Genomic DNA, 14,751 nt, shown 5'->3' with positions numbered 1-14,751 from the left:
GGGGCATAACTCTGTTAAAAAGGTTTTTTTTCGGAAGAAGCCGTTACTGGAGACACAACTTCATGCCATCCTTCAATCTGTATAAAGTTTCAAGAAAATCCATCAAAAACTAAGTGAATGCATAGCCGGACAAAATTATGACACATTTTGTATGAAAAAGGGGCATAACTCTGTTAAAAAGGGCTAAATCGCAAAATCACTGCAGGGGACAAAAGTTCATATGGTCTTCTAACTATATACTAAATTTGAGTGAAATCCATAAAGAAATGAGCGAATGCATAGCTGGACAAATTTTGTGACGGACGGATGGACAAGGTGATTCCAGTATACCCCCCCAACTTCGTTGCGGGGGGTATTATAAAGATCATATGATGGAGAGTGCCAGGATCCCTCTGGAATCTGGTTTAATCATCACTGACACTTTTTCTATATTAAATTAACCTTGTGTGTGTGTAACCCTGGTAAATACTACATGTAGTTGGAATATACTGCTCAGTTAGAGATAACCTCTTTAGCTCAATCACCTCCCCATCAGGGAAAAAACTTACAGCAATGCTTCCACAAGTAACACTAAGAATAAGTCCACCAAGTCCCTACATGGGCAACAATGAAGCCAATGATCAGTTTATTTCAATGCCTCTGCTAAGGATCAGACCCGGGACTTCAGATTACTTAATTAATAAATAGTCTTACACTAAATTGATCAAATTAAAGAGAAGTTCTCTCTAGCCAAGTGGTATATTGCTGCTAGTATTTTCCTGGCTTAAAACCTTATTCTGAACAAGATACGATCGCAAATCATTTTAGTTACAAAATAAAGTTATCATATTTACGACAATTCATGTTTGTCTGGCGTTGATTTACGACAGCACTCCAGCCCTCTATAACAATAAAGGGGGAAATAAATGACCCGTACCAGGGTTGCTCTTATCACACACATCGTACATGGATCAAAAGATAAAAATATTGATAAAACAAGATTAATTCGGACTAAGGGCAAAGCAAATGAAAATAAAAGAAAACCCCAAAAAGAAATTATCACAAATAAAATTCATTTATTTATATCATTCATGACACATTCAACTTCACATTAGATAATATTAAAACGAAACTATGTATTAAATATCACATATCAAAAGCACCTTTTAACTCCCTACACCAATTACACAAGACATTTCTGAAATGAAAATTCTTTGTAAAACTTGAAAGGGAGATAATCCAACTACAGTACACTTGTGGCATTTTGGGCTCTAAACAAGAGATCCCCAATCTTGGCGCCCACCATTGAATGATCTTAATTGGTTCTATGTCAGACTGATCTCTCTACTTTTCCCTTCTTTCCCTTTTGATAATCTGATAACGAGAACAAGTGGAACCTACATTTTAAGTCTGAAAAACAGTACTGAACAGTACTTTATCAAATGAAGAATACCTGAAATATCAAAGTGGAACATTTAATGTATATGTTCATCATTCTTAGAGTTTTGATATTTCAGGTTAAGTCCACATTGTTTACATATAATTTTGCTTTTGTTTTGCACCAAAATTTTGTAAAACATACAATTCCATAATACATTGTTATAAATCACAGCCATTAAGAAATAGAAAAGAACACATATTTTACATTAAGTTACTTCATCTTTCTCATTCATAATAAACTTTATTGTACCACAGTAAAAGATGTCCCCTCTTACAATAGTGTCCCCTACTTATTGTTTTATTTTAGAACAATCGTTTCTAATTAAATTCAACTCCCGGGTATCAATAATATAATATACAAATGTACATAAAGTCATTCTTTCATACTTTTCTCAACATCTCAACATTCTCAATTTGGTATTCTTTGTAATATCTGTAGTCTACTCTGCAGTTGTCCGATGGTGGATAGCAGACTCATCTCTCAACAGGCCAACAAAGATTTAATTTCAAGGGAAGGGGGTTGTATTTGGTCATCTGCCAGACTACACGGTTTATCTGGCAATTCAGTTTTCTTCCACACAACAAGAGAGATTAAGCTGATACAACAACTTGTTTTATGGTAGTTGTAAAATATGTAAAATTAATATTCAGCATGCTTCCGATTTTGACATATACAAATACATGTACGCCATACCTGCATTAAATTGAGACCACAAGGGACATGTAGAGTGAAATGTCTATTACCATCAGTAGGTAAAGGAAATATATTCCATAAAGTTTCATGCTAGTACTCAGAATCTCTAAGATATGAAATATTAACTTGTTGTAAAACTGTATTAATCCCTGTCTCCTTACAATTGGACAGGTAAACCACAGTATCAGAAGCTGAGATAATAATATAATTGGTTTCGAGCAGATCAATAATCTTAATTTCCACACGGTTAGTTTCCAGTACATAACTCCCTTCAAACCGTAATTCTTTCTTAATTTTGAAGCACTGAGAATTGTGAAGAAATGGGAGATGAACACCAGGTCTGTGTTGAGTAAAACTACAGATTTCTATATAATCATGTATTGACTTTGATATCCAACAACACCCTACATGTCTGTGTTGTCAACTTAAATATTCCGAGTTCATGTAACGCGTTAAAGACACTTGAGTCCTTCCCTGGAGTGGGACTACTCTCATGTGTCATCAATTCTTTCATTAGTAATGATGTTCCAGTCTCCATAGTAAGAAGTTTTATGGCTTCGTTGACTCTGAAAATAAATATCACAGCATATCAAGGTATCTTATTTGAAATATAAACAAAATCTCTATCCATTATTAAATTATTAATGGTGGTATTCCACAAATTTGAATACATTGTAGTTCAAATATATTTTTAAATATTTCAGCAAACAAATTATACTGGTAATTTAAGAAAACTAATTAAATACTAATACAAAAAATTTCAATAGTAAACATACTGGGTTTATTCATTAAGTAATTAAAACTGTTTATCAAATTAAGTACATCTTGTTAGTGTTCTGTATCCGCCTTGGCTACATTTTATTAGTTGTGTCCAAAAGATTATCTCCCTTGGGAGAATATTCACTTCACTTCACCCCATGAGCGAACAGCAAGGTCAGTTTCTGTGAGTCAAAATTGGTAAACCCACCCTCTCTTCCAAGTTTTCTTTTTGCTTCCTTTTACTGCTGTCTTGCTTTAATATTTGCCATGTCATTCCAGCACCTTTCATAATGGTTTCATTACAGAAATTTGAGATGTAGAGTTGGAGAAGTTTCATTTGACTAATAGTAACCCGAATAAACTTTAAGTACATAAATCATCATATTATCAGCTGGAATAGGTGAGCTACTGTTTCCAGAGTTCATATTTTTACTTGTTAAAGCCAGGACAATTCTTTGCCAAAACTAAAGAACAGTTACTATAATAAGATTATTAATCTAGATATTTGTCTTCTTGTCATCTATTTGATAAATGTACTTTGGAAAACATGTCCGTATTCCCAATTAAATCCTAAATACTTCAGCTAAACCCAATATTGTCATGTGATCAAACTTTCCTATTAAATAGTTACAATATTTTCCTTCAGTATCATTATTAAAATTTAAATGTTGTCTTGGAAATAACAGTTTTCCTGCAATATAAAGATCTAATTATAATGAATTGTAAATTAAATTTATCCTGATTGCTATCAGCGTGATTTATAAATAGTTATCCCCCTTTTTACATTATTGCAGCAATTGTATTTAATTCTGGTATACAGGACTGTAATAGATGCCAAACTTTTACCGGAGGGAATGAAGTGAATGATTTTAAAACCTGTTTATCCATGAAAATTAGTTTTTCCTGATGAAATGTTACAGTTATAAAACTCACTGTCTGAAGTAATTCTCTGGTTTATTCGTAAACTCTCCAAACAGAGGAAATAAGTTCCTGGTCATATCAAACTCCAGTTGCAAGGCTCCTCCATCATTAAATCTGTTCTGAAGTATAATCTACGAAATAAAAATGTAAGTATTTTGAACTTCACAAATTATCATTATATGTAAGCCCCTGCCACAGAGGCATACAGTGTCACCTTCATCCATCCATTCGGTCATGGAGAATTTTAGGGAGTGATAGGATGCTAATATTTTGCATGGATGTTCTTTTGAGAACAAAAACCAATGCTGCATATGAAAATACATTTTATTTTCTGAAACTTGTTATAGGTATTTAATTGTGAACTTCACTTAAAATCTACATTTTTTCACATGTGTTGGACTTTGCATTTAGCTCTTTTTCCATCAAAGTAGAATTTAAGTAGGGGCATAGATGCTTCACAAACACATTTCTAGTTTGTTTAAATATCATTTAACCAGCTACGTTACAATGAAAATTTTGTTATAGTATTTACATGTACAGTATATCATTTGAATTAGGATGATTAAATCTGGAGATTATGAAGTGGTTTCATGGTCCTCAGAAACTTGTTAAGTTGAATGTTACTGTATTGATTGAACTGACTAATCCTTTGTATAACACTTCAACAGAGGTATATAAACTCCTTTTGCCATTGGAAGCCTTATCAAATATGAAATTATAGTGATACAACACAGATATATTACCACTACGTAAATTAGAGTGATACAACACAGATATATTACCACTACTGTAAATTAGAGTGATACAACACAGATATATTACCACTTTGTAAATTAGAGTGATACAACACAGATATATTACCACTACGTAAATTATAGTGATACAACACAGATATATTACCACTACGTAAATTAGAGTGATACAACACAGATATATTACCACTACGTAAATTATAGTGATACAACACAGATATATTACCACTACGTAAATTAGAGTGATACAACACAGATATATTACCACTACGTAAATTATAGTGATACAACACAGATATATTACCACTACGTAAATTAGAGTGATACAACACAGATATATTACCACTACGTAAATTAGAGTGATACAACACAGATATATTACCACTTTGTAAATTAGAGTGATACAACACAGATATATTACCACTACGTAAATTAGTGATACAACACAGATATATTACCACTTTGTAAATTAGAGTGATACAACACAGATATATTACCACTTTGTAAATTAGAGTGATACAACACAGATATATTACCACTACGTAAATTAGAGTGATACAACACAGATATATTACCACTTTGTAAAGTGGATGTGTAAGTTACAGATTAAAACATGTGCTTTATAAATCTTTCTGTACTTTATCTGTGAAAGAAATATTCAAAATTTCTCATACTATAGAAATACATAACATTTTTATATCAGACCAATTAACAGTAGTCATTAAACACAATGATTGTAGAAGTGTACTACCTCTTCTAAAATAAACTTGTCCAGTTTCTCTGCCAAGCGTTGCCAGGCCAATGTAAAGAGTGGTTTACTGAGTTGAGTCTGTATGTGAGTCAGGTGATCTTTAAGGACCAGCAACATCTCACAGGCCGAAGATGACAGTGTATGGCCCGTGGTTTCCTTGTGACTTGGGAGCAAAAGCCATCTGTAATACAAACCGAAAGGGAAACATGGTAGGTCCATTGGTCTTCAACATGGATATAAAAAATATGGTAGGTACTTTAACATGGGTACAGAGCAAGAGCTTGGAAAGCAACATCATGAATTCCTACAAAGTAAAATACCCTTTTCAATCAAATCTTAATTACATTTAAAAGAAAACTTACTTGTCTTTCCTATATGCCTGACTTCGTGACTGTACATCCAATTCTATGCACTTGACAATGTTCTTCAACATCTCTGTCTTCAGTTGGTTATATGTGTCTATAGCCTCCTCAAACATGCTAGTTTCCAACTCTTCAGCCACACTCTCCAAACCTTCATACTGAATTATATAGATTGATGAAACACCAAACTTTACTAAACCAAACATTATATACTAGAAGTACAAATACTGGTTATGAGGCAATCTTACATGATACTAAACCTGGTCTGGTTAATTTCATGACAGATTTTTTTTTTAATCATTTCAGTACTGAACCATAAAAACTAATATCAGAGCATATTTGTGCTATATTTGGGCATACCAGACTAAGGTCAGACAAAGGGCTGGATGCTGTGGTCAAAATGGACGGACTTGATGCAGACGTCGGACTGGACACTGCGACCGGACTTGAGACTGTGGTTGGACTGGATGATGAGGAAAGTGGTTGCGCTGATGTGTAATCAGGCTCCTCTAATGTCAGATGCTGGTACTGCAGTTGTAGGAAAAACTAAAAGAAACAAAAAGAAAAACAGTCAATATAGCAATATATTTTAGATTATTGATTCCTTTTTAATGTATCTTATACAATCAGCAAAAGGAACCCTCAATACTTATAACCAAATAATGACATATACAAGCAGAAACAAGGGGCATGGATCATTATAAATGACTCTTTTGGTACTTTTAAACATACCGGTAGATTACACCACTCCTGGAGCACCTCTGTGACATAGTAGACAGCATTGATGATGGCACAGAAGATATCAGACAGAGGATCATGGATGACACCCTGCATCACCTGTACTAGACGGATTCTAAAGTCTTCCAGAAGGTGGAGCTGTAACTTCAGGAAGCGTACTTTGTGGATGACAGAGGGCAAACCTTTGTAGCGATCTGTGATAATAAAATCCTACTTTGTATGTGGCAGTGGAATAAATGAGTCAACTTCAATTTAATCTCTGGCATACTGTTAAAGCTGTAATAATCAACATAAGCATGAGAAAGTTTTGACCTACATATTGATAATGACCTTGACCTATAAACTAATAAGGTCAATATGATTGATATATCTTTCATCTGATTAATGAACCTGATTTAGTAAACGCACTCCTAAGTACAAGTGATAATCTCTCAACAATGCATGGCCTTGATCTACAAACTTTTAATTGTCTTAAATCCTATAAACTTGAAGCAACCTTGAAGAATAATAGAATCTAACATGGGTCAGTTCCGTGGACAGGGATATCTCAACCCGAGTGTAAGAGTTTGGCCAGTCAGCACGAGGCTTGTTGAGTGCTGGCCAGCCAAACTCTTACACGAGGGTTGAGATATCCTTGTTCGTGAACAGACCCATGCTTGGTTATTTTTCTCACATACTTGCAACCAAACGTATGTTTTTATGAAAGTTTTTCATCGTGCCGTCTTCAAAATTTATGACCCCCCCCCCCCCCCCCCCCCCCTGTGTAAGATTGATTTATCTTTTCCCAATCAACTGCCGGATAACCATGTGAAGTATGTGAGAATAAATTGTCATCTCTCATCTGGCTACGAGACATGGAGCCAACTAATCTTGATCTGCTGCCCTCTGCTGTGAATATGTAAACAGAATATAACCCAAACTCAGACTATGCATGTAAAATATCAATATATCATAATCAACGTGTGACAATCTGATTAAAATCATCTCTTATTGGCTTCATTTAGCTCATGCTACACCTGTCCAGATTCAATCTAATTTAATAGAATTTGAGGTTCATTTAATTATTGAAGTTATAAAAATTTGATGTTTGATTTAACTCTGTATGAAGATGTTAATTCACACAGTCACACAGAGTTGAACTGAACATCAGATTGATTGGTTCAGATTGAATGAGTGAACAAACTCTGAAAAAACTTCTGAACCAAAATTATGGATTGACGGAGAGAGAAACTGATGGACAAAGGGTATGTCTCTATTTGCCTCTGTATATACTTTGTGGCATTGCTTAAAAATGAGTTTGACCCACAAACCTGTAATGGTCAACATAAGCGTGATGAAACTCTCCCCACATTCTGGAACCTTCAATTCGTCTACATCGGCTATATCCTTGTACTGGGACTGCCAGGCAGAGGGTGAGGAAAGCATTATGTCCATTTTAGCTCCAGCAACTAATTAATAAATACAAACATCTTATGAGTCATATTGGTAGACACTTTGGTGTTTATGAAAATATCACACAAGATGAAATATATATACACAAATGTATTAAGTTTACCTAGGTTCTAGGTTTCTTGGTTTTGTGCCAAATTGTTAGACAAGAGTTCTTAATAACTTTCTATCAGAAAGGCAATACATGTACATTTGTACACAAGCAGTAAAATTTAGAACTCTAAGCAAAATGCTAACTGATACCCTACCCCTCATCATAATTTAGGTACTAATGGCAATGTCCATATGTTGGATTAAACTTAGTGGAGAGATTACAAGAGATGTTCTAACCAAATAAAGGAAACACAAGGACTGAACAAAAATGCTGCTTACCCCTAAGGCTTAAAACACAAAATAATATATCATGACAAAGCGATGGGGATGTACATAAACTACATACACTGTTTTTCCACCATCATCCATTTATGGAAGGCTCTTGGGAGGGTAAGAACACTGAGGCAACATGGCAGACCAGGAGGATAGCTGTAACCATCTTTTAGTTCTCTGTCAAACAAAATGGCCTCATCTACCAGGTGAGAGAAGATGTGTTCATCATACATGGTCTCTGGTAGGTCATTGGTCATCTTCTCCGTTACCAAGAAAACCATCCCTCTCATGAATTCCACCTTTTTGAAAAGCATGACTATTCTTGTGAATGTAATGTTTATACAGTAAAATTACTATTTAATTAAAAAAACGTGTGCCTCTAAGAAGGTACTGTGCGGAACTGATTTTTCTGTGCTTTTTTTTAAAGTTTCTATCAAAAACATGAGACACTGGCTGTACATTATTTAGCTGTACATTATTTATGAGCTTCAACACCAATGCTTTCTGATATGTAGAGAAACTGAAGTGTATCAATGGAGATTTACCTTTGCACTAACAGTCTCATGTCCTGTTTTAGCCAGAATTGGCTGTACTCTCTGGTCCAGGAAGTGGGTGTGGTCACGGATCCAGCCCAACACTTGTGCAAAATACCATTCAGGCTGTAAATATAATGTAAATATAATATGTTCAAATGGTTAGTCTGTATGAATGCACTGATAATAAAAGAAACAAATGTTTTCATAAATCAGCAAATTACTTTCAGTAATACATGAACTACAGTCCAGGCATCTCATGTGTATTAGAAGAAATATATTGTATATTTTATTGATAAATCAATACCTTTTGATATATGCTCTTCGTACTTTGACAATTTTTATTTGCTGGCAAAAATATGATACATGTATATAATGCAAAAATACAAAAAGGAAACAATGATTTTCTTTGAGATTGATGTTCCGTTTAAATTTTCGCTTTAAGTTAAACAAGCAAATTCATGGAATTTATATCCACCGCTTTCCATTGTATTTTCGGGTTTATTGTAGGTAAACATTTTGAGGTTAGGAGTAAACGTGTCAATAGAGCTCCACTGAATGATTCTGTTGAATCAATGGACAATAACTCTGTTAGTAAGTTTGATGAAAATTGGAGGCTATCTGTGGGAGAAATTGCATGGCAACAACAGAAACGAAAAAAAAAATCATCCATCAAGGGTTCATAACTCTGCCAAATAATGTCCGGCAAAAATGTCAATCAAGCTTGGCCTACCTTTAAGGTATTTAACCTTGATATTAAGTTTAAAGAAAATCTGTTCATGGAAACAGCAGAAAAGGATGTTTTAAGTTAATGAAAGGGCCATACCGGTACCTCCAGCAAATAATGTCCAGCTAAAGTGGCAATCCAACTTGGCCAAGCCATTAAGGCATTTGACCTTGTTATCAAGTTTGAAGAAAATCCTTTAACATTTGTGGAATGGTGATAAACCTTTCATGCTACAGTATTGATTGGGCCAGGAAAGAATACTGTTTTAAAAAATCACAAAATTTGAGACAGACAAATAAAATAGATTTCACAGTATTCAAGGATATATACAAATGTCTGGCCTTAATTTCTTTTACATTGGGTTAAAACATATTTTGTTACAAAAATGAAGACTATTTCTACCTCCGATTTGCTAAAGTTCCAATGTTTACACATCATACCTTATCAATGCTGTTTGTCTGTCGGTTTCCATAGAAATGGAACCTGAAACGCTTGCGGAAAGATTTGACCATGAGTTGAAGGGGCAGAAGAAGGGGCTTGGTGTCCAGCCCTTCTTCTGACTGCTGTGCTGTGACTCTCAGTCCATCGCTGGATTGTGTCAAGGATAACACTGACTGTATCACATCATTTTGTACATAATTACAATACTTAACAGAAGTTTATACCAAACTAATAGTTTCCTTACTTTCAGTACTATTGTCTTTCTATAGTGAACCTGTTTGCCTATAGTGCATATATCCCTCAACATGTATTCCTACCATTTTGAAAGAGAAAAATTATATAGATTTAACTTTAAAGTTCATGCAATTTTCAAGGGAAAAAATGTGACAGTAAAATCGTTTTAAAATCTTTCAAAAGTGATATTTTTTGGTATTTTGATTTTAAATAATTCATTCCCATTTTCCATCAATGAATTCCCACAGCCATTAGAGATACCTTTTGAACTGGTAACAAAATATATTGTGGCAATTGTAATTCTTCAAAAAATCAGTCAAAATAAAAGCAAAGTGAGCACATACTCTCCCCTTCTAAAAAGTGCTAAAGTGTGTCCATCAAGTTCTACACCAGATTAGACTTTGGTGATCATCATCAAGATTAGAAGTCACAGGTCACACTTGTGAATACGTCATAAATCTATCCATATGTTCATGAAAAATTTTGTAAACAAGGTTTGAATGGAGAGGTGCACAGAAAAAGTGATTACTACACCCTACCTCTTTATTAAGTGTGAGTGAGGGGAAGGGTATAACTATTTTCAAATTCGAAAGGATACGGTAGCTGTATGAAAAGAAGTTGTGAAAACAAGGCTTCCATGTGAGCACGTAACTCGGGACTCTGAGAGGGTGGAGTCTTCAGGGAGGTACCCACGAATGGCCAACCTAGGCTCTTCAACACATCCTCAAATTGACTGTCAATGGAAACAATATCACCATGTTATGTAATAAAGCCTCATCATTTTTTCATATTACATTCTATAATACACTTGTCACAGGGTCAACACAGGAATGCTCAAGAATTCTATTGAGGAAGCTCTAGTGATGAAGGCATTCACCTGAAGTTTATCATTTTGTGGTTAAACATCCGGTTACAATAAGGAAACACATTTCATTTTCAAAATTCTCCAGTTTGAGACCAAGCTTCATACTTCAGACAAATTAACTGAAATAGGATGCCCCAGTCCGCAATCTGAGATATGACAGATATGTTGCGATATCTGAGTTAAGACATTAGACATGATATTGTGACATTGCAATTTGATTTTTTGGAACCTTTGATAAACCATCAGAAATGCAATTTAATTCATGACTGTTAACATGTTTACATCTCATAAATTCATAAATTATGAATGCTCCTAAATGAAAAAAAAAAAAAAATACTGCAAAGAAATACAATACACAATTATGTACCAATACTACCTAGCACCAATGTCCACTCTCATTTTTGAAAGATATACAATACATTAAATAACTCCTTTTCAAACCCCTGTCAAAACTGACTAAAAATCATGATATCAAGAAATAATAAATATTATCAACTTGCAGCATGAACTATGAATTGTACGTAATTAGAAAGCATGTAACATTGTTAATACAATAAAGATTTTGATGTGCTTTTCTGTCTGTCATTCTCCTCTAACCTACAGATATTGCTATATATCAAAATATCCTTATTAGAGCCGCTGATTTCCATAGGTGATAATAACAGTAAATTTTGAAGGTTTAATAAAAAAAATTAATACTTAACTTTTTACCAGTGATTATGTTATGTATGTAAACTATATATACCTTGCTAGTTTGTTCTTCAGGATCTTGTGCCAGAAGTTGATAGTATCACTTGTAAACTTGAGAAGGTGTTTACAGTCACTCTCCTGAAGATCTGTATAAACTCTTTTCAGATCATGAAAACTTTCTACAGATGTCTCAAAACCATCTGTTAGGATACTGGTTTGTATGTCAGAACTGGAAAAAATGGCATTACTCAATCAGCTTGGAATGGAGAATTTCAATGTAAAATCTTTGTGGAAAATCTTAATATCAAAACAAGTTTCTATGGAAAGAATTTGCAGAATTTTTGCATTCAGCCAACAGTATCCCAATGCTCTATGCACTATCTCTAACAAAAATGACTTCTGAATGCCTGTTGGTACCTTTGAGAGACCACCTGTTGTTTGAGACATTTACTTTACAAGGATAATAACTTAATGAAACCATTAATTAACATCCATATGGCCCGCCTATAGAATTTAAAATCTGGTGACTTTGTGGTGAGTGAGAGTCAGAACTGAAACTAGCTGTGAGGAAACCACCAGATTTTAAGTCAACACCAGGCAGGTGAGAGTTAGAGGATTCTCAGGCTACCTATACACACACCGATTTTTACCAACCTGAGGTGTTCAACTTTGGTGATGAAGGACAGGTATTTGATGTATTTCTGAAGGTGCTGGACCTGTTCTACCAGTGTTGTGACATCACCAACCATTGGCTGGAGGTCATGACTTTGGTCCTTGACCGCATGGTGTAGACTCTCCTTCTCCCCCTGGAGTCGCCGGATGGCTATCTGGGCAGTCTCCACATTGCTCACTGCTAAGTCTACCTCACTTGGTATTTCACTACTTGCTAAAGATAACTGAAAATATCAACATTCAACAGCTTTTTCAAAGGCATTATATCAGATTTAACATCTAATTTACGGGAGTATTCGTACAGTATTTTCCATATTTGTCTCAGAATATTAGCACATTATCTCCTGGGTGTGTTTAAGTCACAGTGTTTAGTCTGTTAACGATATTCATGCCCAGTTTTCAGAGAAAAGTCTCTCAGATGGAATAAATGAATAAAAAAATACCTTATAGCAATTTATTTTCACTGACATTATCATCATTGACAAAATATTGATAGTTTTCGGGTGAATGAAAATCGAAGTCAATTGATTATGCATCATCCATATCCCAGAAGCCAAAGTACTGACCTAAATTTGACAGCTAAACATGCATAAATTCAGAGGTGACAATGAGTGTTATATTCAGATCAACGCTTGTTATGAAATCATGGATAGACATTTTTATTTGATTTTTGAATGTACGGAAACAAATAATTATTTGCTAAAATCTTCAACTGACAAATAAACATGATACAGTGTTTGTTCATCGCTCATGCCTCAGACTTACCAGGTGCAGCTACCTGGTCAGTTCGAGCTCACATGAATGTGGGAAGGGTTTTGTTCTTGTCATGTCGATAATAATCACCTAACAATGTTTAACAGACGAAATTCACATTTTTCACACCACATTCGAGGTTTAACTAAGTTTTATCTGTTTTCGTATTGTATATTGTAAAGTACAGTAATATCAATTAAATCGAACATTGTCTTTGGATATTTACCTTTGATCCTATGCATTTAACAGACATCTCTTATTTCCAGAGAAATCATATTGTACATGTTCTTTATATCAAGAATAGACAATCATTGGATATACACTAAAAGAGCTACATATGGCTCTTTGTGCATGGTGTAAATATCTAATTCAAATAATTTCATTTTGAAATATCCGTTTGGGTTATTACTTCTCAAATCTTAAACGGCACAAGTGAGTGTGCTGAATTATCTTAACATTCAAGATTTGAGGCAGTGATGCTGTCGGTCGTTTTATAGAGAGCGCAGCTCGAACGGGCAAAGCCCGTTCGCATAGCGAACTTAATGGTAGAGATGTCTCGGAAACCCCCCCCCTTTTCCCCCAATATACTTAGAGTTCAAAAACTTTCTCAGTAACCGGAAACAGGAAGTCACGACAAGATCCAGTGTTGCGCAAGACTGTATTCAAAGTCACATTCTCGGGAGATTACAAAATATCAAGATCTTAAAAATATGCAAATGTTTGACTTCACACTAGTTAGAATTTGTTAATAAAATTTATCACGAACAAGTTCTTAATTTTTTATATTCAAAACGTAACGGTATAATTTTCAACGAAAATATTTCCGGTTTTTTTACGAGTGCAGCTCCGGTCCGTTCGAGTTGCATACAAGTTTACCAAATATAGCACATAAAATAAAGAGGACTTCCGAATTTTTTTGTTGTCGTCTGCTGCTCATCTGCGAGATCTGCTGTCCCGTCACCTTGTCATCGCTTAATCAGTCTATTTTAAGACTTATTCTACGATTAGTTTTTGTAGTAAGTTATCTAAATCATAATTCTTGTTGATATATACTTTATTACAAACCAGTGTATAGATCTGTTGGCAATATATTCATTTTGTAACGTGGGATTTACTATTCTAGTACACTAGATTATGTGTGCTTGTTTCTCGAATTCCATGGGCACCGGGATTGCTGCGCTCTCACATAGGCCATGCCTAAAATTATATTAGTTTGATTGTTGAGTTTATCGCGTATTGTTGTAGTTTGTGGCTACCTCACAGTATAAGATAGTCTGACTCCCATCACAAGCCATCCAAAGCCATTTGGGAAAATGTCTTGCACGGGGCACATTCATCATAGGAAGGGCAACTTTATCCGGGAGACTAACAGACACACATTACTGTAAGCAAAAATGTCGCACTTATATAGAGAAAAACAAACCTGACTTTCCAAACTGTCTTTCGAATCCTGCATTTTGTTGAATATGTCTTTAACATTAGAAAGTGACTTGACATCATCAGAAAAGTGTTCATTTAAGAAGTCAACAGTAAATTTTGACAGGTGTTTCGTTTTCATAGTACTGGAGGCCGCCATCTTTCTGTGAAATCTCATTTAGACCACGTCACGTCCGAGATGATCTTTG

The 14,751-nt window shown here is 34.7% G+C and overlaps 1 protein-coding gene across 1 annotated transcript; it reads right to left on the bottom strand.

Annotated features, from left to right (window-relative positions):
• Nucleotides 1-1,034: 1,034 nt before the first annotated feature.
• On the bottom strand, nt 1,035-14,702 carry LOC117329965 (RAD50-interacting protein 1-like). The gene is made up of 14 exons (XM_033888200.1): nt 14,550-14,702; nt 12,356-12,597; nt 11,757-11,930; nt 10,745-10,879; nt 9,912-10,059; nt 8,757-8,870; nt 8,285-8,510; nt 7,707-7,844; nt 6,391-6,590; nt 6,019-6,204; nt 5,659-5,816; nt 5,297-5,477; nt 3,806-3,924; nt 1,035-2,679 (listed from the first exon to the last, which is right to left on the bottom strand). Exons 1-14 carry the CDS (start codon nt 14,700-14,702, stop codon nt 2,487-2,489), a joined length of 2,367 nt encoding a protein of 788 aa, XP_033744091.1. The 3' UTR covers nt 1,035-2,486.
• Nucleotides 14,703-14,751: the final 49 nt, after the last annotated feature.

Source organism: Pecten maximus, chromosome 1, assembly GCF_902652985.1.
Source record: "Pecten maximus chromosome 1, xPecMax1.1, whole genome shotgun sequence".
NCBI classification, from domain to species: Eukaryota; Metazoa; Mollusca; class Bivalvia; order Pectinida; family Pectinidae; genus Pecten; species Pecten maximus.
The sequence above is the reverse complement of the archived record's forward strand: the minus strand, read 5'-3'. Positions and strand labels throughout refer to the sequence as shown.

What these genes read in the sequence shown, in the direction of transcription:
- LOC117329965 (XM_033888200.1), bottom strand. Translation starts at nt 14,702, where the DNA reads ATGGCGGCCTCCAGTACTATGAAAACGAAACACCTGTCAAAATTTACT. An exon ending in ACCAAAGTTGAACACCTCAG is followed by an intron (nt 11,931 to 12,355) that starts GTTGGTAAAAAT and finishes CATTTTTTCCAG; the next exon opens with TTCTGACATACAAACCAGTA. An exon ending in CTGAAGAACAAACTAGCAAG is followed by an intron (nt 10,880 to 11,756) that starts GTATATATAGTT and finishes TTCCATTGACAG; the next exon opens with TCAATTTGAGGATGTGTTGA.